Consider the following 7,641-nt stretch of genomic DNA (forward strand, 5'->3'; position numbering starts at 1 on the left):
GGGAAACTCTGTCTCAAAAAAAAAAAGAAAAGAAAAAAGAAAAAGAAAAACAAAACCACCTTCTCAACTGTAAAGGGTGTCGGACTAGGGACTGAGCAAGAGTGATGGAGATACCCCAAGCTCAAGATACCTCTCCCAGGGCCTTCCTTAAAGAGAAGAGGGAGCCGGTGTTTCTACTCACCAAATCTAGGTCTTTCCATTAAAAACAGAGGACATCCTTTTGCTTTTTTATTTCCACCAAAATCAAGTGAACAGAGTAACTGATGGTAGCTACTTAAAGAATAGTGAGGCCGGGCGCGGTGGCTCACGCCTGTAATCCCAGCACTTTGGGAGGCCGAGGTGGGCGGATCACGAAGTCAGGAGATCGAGACCATCCTGGCTAACACTGTGAAACCCCGTCTCTACTAAAAATGCAAAAAATTAGCCGGGCGCGGCGGTAGGCGCCTGTAGTCCCAGCTACTCAGGAGGCTGAGGCAGGAGAATGGCGTGAACCCGGGAGGCGGAGCTTGCAGTGAGCTGAGATCGCACCACTGCACTCCAGCCTGGGGGACAGAGCGAACCTCCGTCTCAAAAAAAAAAAGAATAGTGAGACGAGGAGCGAGTTCATGAAACTGAACAAAGATCCAGCATTTGCACTACTTGGTATTTAGCCAGTGAGTTGAAAACTTATGTCCACAGAAAAACCTTGCCAAGGGTGCCTGTAGTCCCAGCTACTCGGGAGGCTTAGGCAATAAAATGGGGAGAACCCAGGAGGCCGAGCTTGCCGTGAGCCGAGATCGCGCCACTGCACTGAAGCCTGGGCAACAGAGCGAGACTGCATCTCCCAAAAAGAAAAAAACAAAAAAGTGCCAAAACTTGGAAGCAGGCCGGGTGCAGTGGCTCACACCTGTAATCCCAGCACTTTGGGAGGCTGAGGTGGGTGGATCACCTGAGGTCAGGAGTTCGAGACTAGCCTGGCCAACACGGTGAAACCCTGTCTTTATTAAAAATACAAAAATTAGCCAGGTGTGGTGGCGCACGCCTGTAGTCTCAGCTACTCAGGAGGCCGAGGCAGGAGAATCGCTTGAACCTGGGAAGGGGAAATTGCAGTGAGCCGAGATTATGCCACTCCACCAGTTCACTCCAGCCTGGGCGACAAAGTGAGACTCCATCTCGCGGGTGGCGGGGGGTGAACTTGGAAGCAACCAAGCTCTCCTTCAGTAGGTGAATGGATACATTGTGGTACATCCAGACAGTGGAATATTAATCAGTGCTAAAAGGAAAGCAGCTATCAAATCATGGAAAGGCACGGAGGAACCCCAAATGCATACTACTGCTAAGTGACAGAAACCCATCAAAAAGGCCACACATATTGTGTGATTCCAACTAGATGACAGTATGGAAAAGCAAAATTATGGAGACAGTAAAAAATCAGTGGTTTCCACGTGGTGTAGGGAAAAGGAGGCATGAGCAGGTGGGGCCGAGAAGATCTGTAAGGCAGTGAACTCCTCTGTAATGCGTGACTTTAGGCGTTTGTCCAAACCCACAGAACGTCCAGTACCGGGGTGAACCCTCCTGTAACGATGGCCTCCGGGTGACGAAGACGCAGCGATGCGGGTTCACCGGCTGTCACGAAAACCCACACTTGACACAGACGCTCACAGGGGAAACTGTAGGAGGGAAGGGGCCTATGGGACCTCTGCCCTCCGCTGCCTTCTTCCGGAAACCTAAGAGTGCCTCAAAAACTGGTCTGTTTATTTAAACATTAAGAACTGAAGGAAAACAACAACAACAAAAACTCTAGCTCAGCTTCCTTGCAGGCACCGCTCTGGGCTGCGCGACGGGTTGTGTAGTGGTCCCTCGCCCCGGACGGTCAGGGGTCCCTGGAGCCCCACGGGAGGGCACGGGCTCGCGAGAAGGATCTGGGTGGCCTGAACCCTCGTCACCAGGTCTCGCCCGGCTGCCCTCGAGCCGCCTCCGCCCCGCCCGCGTCCTACCTTTCGAATGCAGCGGCCTGCTGGGCCGGAGCTTGGGCCAGGGCCGCAGCCTGGGCCGCGGGACCGGCGCAGGGGGCCACGTCCTGGCGCTGAGCCTCCTCCCTGGCCACCCCGGCCGGGAAGGCGGGCGGCGCGCCCAGCAGCTCCACATTGGTCACGGTCTTGCCGATGGTGAACCAGTCGTTGATCTGCTCGACGGTGAGCTTGCGCAGCATCCTCAAGGCCCAGGCGTCGGCATCCCTCAACTGCCGAGTCTCTCCGCGGCGGGAAGCAGGCAGACGGCGGAAACGCGCTCTGGAAGGCCCGCGCCCCCCGTCGACCTGGCCTCCAATCAGAACGCGCCGCGGCGGCCGTTGGCGGGCTCCGCCGGCGCGTGCTGCCCGCGCTGGTTGGTCCTCCGCCGGCCGCGCCCCGCCGCGCTAAGCCTGCTGGGAGCCGCCGCCCAGAGAGAACCCAGGCTGAGCCTTTCCAGGGCCGCAGGGGAAGCTTAACAAAGCCCGGAGGCTGCCCTGGAGTCTGTTTGACGGGAGTTCCGGGGCAACCCCTGCGTGTACAAGAAAATGTCCTCCGGTCACTCCCTGGCCTCCCCGTTTAGAGGCTGCTACTTCGGAGGTTTGTGCGCTTCGAGCGTACCGGGGCCCTTCATGCGTTTCTTGAGCACCTCAGGGTGAGGAGATGGAGGGCAAACCAGAGAAGGGATTTGCGTTCGTGGGTTGGAGGTACCAGCACATCCTTGCACCTAATATGGGGGGAGAGGGGCAAGAAGGTCAGGAAGGTCTTGGAGAAAATAACGCTAGGCGGACTCCTGCAGGATACCGGCTAATGAGCCGGGCAAAGGAGGATCCAGGATTATAGGGGAGGGCAGGCGGCCCTGATAGCTGAGGGGAGGATCATAACTGAATTCATCTTCCTTCCTAAACCTGTGTCTCAGGTGGCGGTGTCAGACTCACAGCTGGACACAAACAGGTGCGGACAGGAGGTCCAGGTGATCACATGGACAAAAGATACAGGCTGAGGTGGTCCTGGCCCATCTCTAGAAGGCGGAGGGTGGAGAACAGAGCCCAAGCAAACTCCCCAAAAGAAGGAGCAGAGGCAAGAAATCCAGCAAAGGATGCCCAGGAAGGCAGCCACATGTACAAGGGAAGGGAGGGTCAGAAGAGAGACATGGCCACCTGGCCGGGGTATGTTCCCCTCATTGCCCAGGGCAGGATCTATCTGACCCATGTGGGCTCTCAGAAAGAGCCATGTGAACAAATACAGAGAGGGTATGGAGAGCATGGCTCTAATCAGCAGTGTGAAGCCCGAGCAGTGGCAAATAAGAGGGCGGTTTGAGAACAGGGTAGAAAGAAGTCAGCCAGGTAGGTCGAGCTATTGGTGTTTCAAAATTGAACCCATAATCATACTAAGCCACGAGTTCTGGCTCCAAATCCTGGCCTAATGAGCTCTGGACCTCATGTTAGGACTTTGCCAAATATGACAGCTTCCAAAAAGTGCCTCAACACACTTTGCCAGGAAGAAATAACTTGCTTTTTTTTTTTTTTTTTTCTTTTGAGGCAGGGTCTCACTCCTGTCGCCCAGGCTGGAGTGCAGTGCTACAATCAGGGCTCACTGCAGCCTTAACTTCGGGTGCTCAGGCGATGCTCCCACCACAACCTCCTGCATAGCTGGGACTACAGGCTCACGCCACCACCACACCAGCTAATTTTTTGTATTTTTAGTAGAGACAGGGGTTTCACTGTGTTGCCCAGGCCGGTCTCAAACTCCTGGGCTCAAGCAATCTGCCTGGGAGCCCTTGGCCTCCCAAAGTGCTGACACTACAGGCATGAACCACCATGCCCAGCCATCTTTCTCAAAAAATAAGAAAAAAGGTAATCATAAAGTAATCGAGAATCATAAAGTATGTCATTCAACATTGATTGGAAAATATTGTAACTTCACACTGTATGTGGAGACTAGGACATAATTCAGAATTTTACAAAATATATTGAAGCCACTTGAAGCAACTCCAGAACTCACTGACACTTTTTTTGTTTGTTTGTTTGTTTTGTTTTGTTGTTGTTTTGAGAGTCTTGCTGTGTCACCAGGCTGGAGTGCAGTGGCGCAATAGCTCCCTGCAACCTCTGCCTCCCAGGTTCAAGCGATTCTCCTGACTGATCCTCTCAAGTACCTGGGACTACAAGCGAGCGCCACCATGCCTGGCTAATTTTTTGCGTTTTAGTAGAGATGGGGTTTCACCATGTTGGCCAGGGTAGTCTCAGTCTCCTAACCTCATGATCTGCCCACCTCAGCCTCCCAAAATACTGGGATCATAGGCGTGAGCCAACGCACCTGGCCTGTGTTTCAAGGATGTTGCCTTTCCCATGTGCTGTCATCCTTTGTTGATATCACAATTAATACGATTTTAAGTGGAAGATGCTTTTCAGAAACATTTTCTGCAGGGCATTTTCTGTATTCTTTGATCTTTTGGAGCTACTAGCTAATCCTTCTGAGTTTTGATTTTTTTTTTAAACTGCAATCTGAAGATAACGCTCTTGATGCTTCTTTGGAAATTTGCCAATTTGGAAAGTTGCCATAGTGTTTCCTGACCAAACACGAGTTAACATTCTGAATCATCACAGACTGAATGGCTTTGAGCACCCTTCATTTGATTCAGTAGTTCTTGGTGCTCTCCACTCACTTGGTCAAGTTCATCTTGCATTCCTGTCCAAAGTTCAGAGTTAAAAGAAATAGCTTGGGCTGGGCGCGGTGGCTCACGACTGTAATCCCAGCACTTTGGGAGGCTGAGACGGGCAGATCACGAGGTCAGGAGTTCGAGACCAGCCTGACCAACATGGTGAAACCCCCATCTCTACTAAAAATACAAAAATTAGCTGGGCATAGTGGTGCATTACTGTAATCCCAGCTACTCAGGAGGCTGAGGCAAGATAATTGCTTGAACTCAGGAGATGCAGTGAGCCGAGATCACACCACTGTAGTCCAGCCTGGGCAACAGAGCAAGACTCTGTCTCAAAAAAAGAAAAAAGAAACAGTTTGACATCAGGTAGATCTTCATGGACTTGCTACATCTAGGCCAGAATGCATGGGAAGGCCACTGAACCCCTAGTGGGCCATGGTATTTTGGGGAGGTTTTGCGTATTTGCATTCACTGACCATTTGGAGCATTTGAGCTGTCCACCAAAAAGGGGAAACTAACAACTGAGAGCAGTTACAAATGGTGTTGGTGCCATTAAGCAGCACTCTCCTTAAAGCAGAGGAAGCTGTGCTCGAAGTGTATTGCTGTCTTCTCTAGCCTTCCTAGTCACAAGATGCAGCATTCTGAACTTTGACTAAATCTGCTGGAGTGGCTCTTTCCTTAAACATTTGGGTTTTTTTTGGCCAGGTGCGGTTGGGTGGATCACGAGGTCAGGAGATCGAGACCATCCTGGCTAACATGGTGAAACCCCATCTCTACTAAAAGTACAAAAAATTAGCTGGGCGTTGTGGCGGGGGCCTGTAGTCCCAGCTACTCTGGAGGCTGAGGCAGGAGAATGGCATGAACCCAGGAGGTGGAGCTTGCAGTGAGCTGAGATTGCGCCATTGCACTCCAGCCTGGGCAACAGAGCGAGACTCCGTCTCAAAAAAAAAAAAAGAAAAAGATGTGCATTTCTTAGGGTGTTTTGGATTTGAAACTAAAGACAAAACTCTCTTGGTCTGAGCACAGTGGCTCACACCTGTAAACCGACATTTTGAGAGGCCAAGGTGGGAGGATCACTTGAGGCCAGCAGTTCAAGACCAGCCGGGCAACATAGCAAAGTCTATTGATCTCAAGTCTAGTTGGAAGTTCAGAAGCTCTGTCTTGAAACAGCTCTCCATGATGTTCTTAAGTTTCTCCTAAATGCTTGTTCTCGTCCTCAGCAGTGTTACAAGTCATTATAAATCTAAAACATTTTTACTATAGGACAGTGGTTCTCAAACCTGGTCTGGTCTCAGAACCCCTGTACACTCTTAAAAGTTGCTGAGGACCCTAAAGAGATTTTGTTTATGTGGGTTTGTCTATCAGGGATTACGACTGAGAAATGTTTTTACTTATTCATTTTAAAATAATAGGCCGGGCGTGGTGGCTCAAGCCTGTAATCCCAGCACTTTGGGAGGCCGAGACGGGCGGATCACGAGGTCAGCAGATCGAGACCATCCTGGCTAACACGGTGAAACCCCGTCTCTACTAAAAATACAAAAAACTAGCCGGGCGAAGTGGCAGGCACCTGTAGTCCCAGCTACACTGGAGGCTGAGGCAGGAGAATGGTGTAAACCCGGGAGGCGGAGCTTGCAGTGAACTGAGATCCGGCCACTGCACTCCAGCCTGGGCGACAGAGCCAGACTCCATCTTAAAAATAATAATAATAATAATAATAAACCCGTTTGATGTTGAAGAGTGTATTTTTGTAAAACGTCACTGTTTTCCAAAAAACATTTTGTGTGTGCGTGTGAGAGGAATGACGCTTTTACATTTTCGAAGATCCCTTAGTGTCTAGTTGCATTAGAAACAGCTGGATTCTCAAATCTGTTTCTGTAGTCATTCCGATGTGATATCACAAGTCACATGACCCTGGAAAACTCCACTGTACATTGTGAGAGAATCCTAATGAAAAAGACAAAGAAGGCCAGCTCCGGTGGCTCACGCCTGTAATCCCACACTTTGGGAGGCCGAGGCAGGCAGATCACTTGAACTCAGGAATTAAAGACCAGCCTGGGCAACATGGCAAAACCCTATCTCTAGCAAAAATACAAAAATTAGCCAGGCATGGTGGCACGTGCCTGTAGTCCCAGCCACTTGGAAGGCTGGGCTGAAAGAATCACGTAAGCCCAGGAGACGGAGGTTGCAGTGAGTGGAGATCGCGCGATCGTACTCCAGCCTGGGTAACAGTGAAGCCCTGTCTCAAAAATAAAAAAGGCGAAGACTATTTACCATTATGAAGAAAATAGTTTTGACCCACACTTGGAGAACTGCTACCCTAAGACAAAGTTTTCAAGCTTTCTGTGCAGTTTCATTTGACCCTAAGCTCTTTCCCCTTCCAGCAGGACCACGTTCATTGTTGTTCATTCCTTCCTGCAATCTCATCCTTGAAAATTTTTAGGACCTCCAGATTTATTAAGCTAAGTGGAAAGTTAAGCCCTGGAAACTGAGGCAGGTAACATGGCTGTTTTTCTTCTCTAGTGCATGACACTTGCTGACTTGTGTTGAGATGTTACACATTAACCAGACTCCCCAGTCTTCATTCAAAACTAGGCTAAGTGACATTGGCGATAGAGAGCCTTGTTAACTGTTACCTCTTTACAGCAGGATGCTAAGCAGTCTCCCTTAGTGTGATCAGTAGCAGTCAATCAAGTCTTCTATCTCTATGTTAGCCTTCGTATGGAAAATATAACTCAGTTTTCAGCCCCTAATTTTGCCTGTATGAACAATCCTCACTTGAGCACTGATCACTTTTTTTTTTTTTTTTTTTTTTTTTTTTTGAGATGGAGTCTTGCTCTTGTCGCCCAGGCTGGACTGCAGTGACACAATCTCAGCTCACTGCAACCTCTGCCTCCCGGGTTCAAGTGATTCTCTGGCCTCAGCTGAGTAGCTGGGATCATAGGCGTCTACTACCATGCCCAGCTAATTTTGTTTTGTTTTGTTTTGTGTGTG

The 7,641-nt window shown here is 50.1% G+C and overlaps 2 protein-coding genes across 3 annotated transcripts in view; one reads left to right on the plus strand and one right to left on the minus strand.

Annotated features, from left to right (window-relative positions):
• TDRD9 (tudor domain containing 9) overlaps positions 1-2,266 on the minus strand; it is a 137,587-nt gene extending 135,321 nt beyond the window's left edge. The window contains 1 exon segment of the mRNA XM_017861911.1: positions 1,977-2,266. Coding sequence (XP_017717400.1) covers positions 1,977-2,191 — 215 coding nt within the window. The 5' untranslated portion in view covers positions 2,192-2,266.
• ATP5MJ (ATP synthase membrane subunit j) overlaps positions 2,113-7,641 on the plus strand; it is an 18,378-nt gene continuing 12,849 nt past the window's right edge. Inside the window, exon 1 of one of the 2 annotated variants that reach the window (XM_017861906.1) lies at positions 2,113-2,174. In XM_017861906.1, coding sequence (XP_017717395.1) covers positions 2,145-2,174 — 30 coding nt within the window. In that variant the 5' untranslated portion in view covers positions 2,113-2,144. Of the gene's footprint in view, positions 2,175-2,419; positions 2,589-7,641 lie in introns of those variants that run through there. The other variant, XM_017861909.1, reaches the window with a different exon arrangement.

The sequence above is a fragment of the Rhinopithecus bieti genome, unplaced genomic scaffold (assembly GCF_001698545.2).
Source record: "Rhinopithecus bieti isolate Rb0 unplaced genomic scaffold, ASM169854v2 scaffold_61461, whole genome shotgun sequence".
NCBI classification, from domain to species: Eukaryota; Metazoa; Chordata; class Mammalia; order Primates; family Cercopithecidae; genus Rhinopithecus; species Rhinopithecus bieti.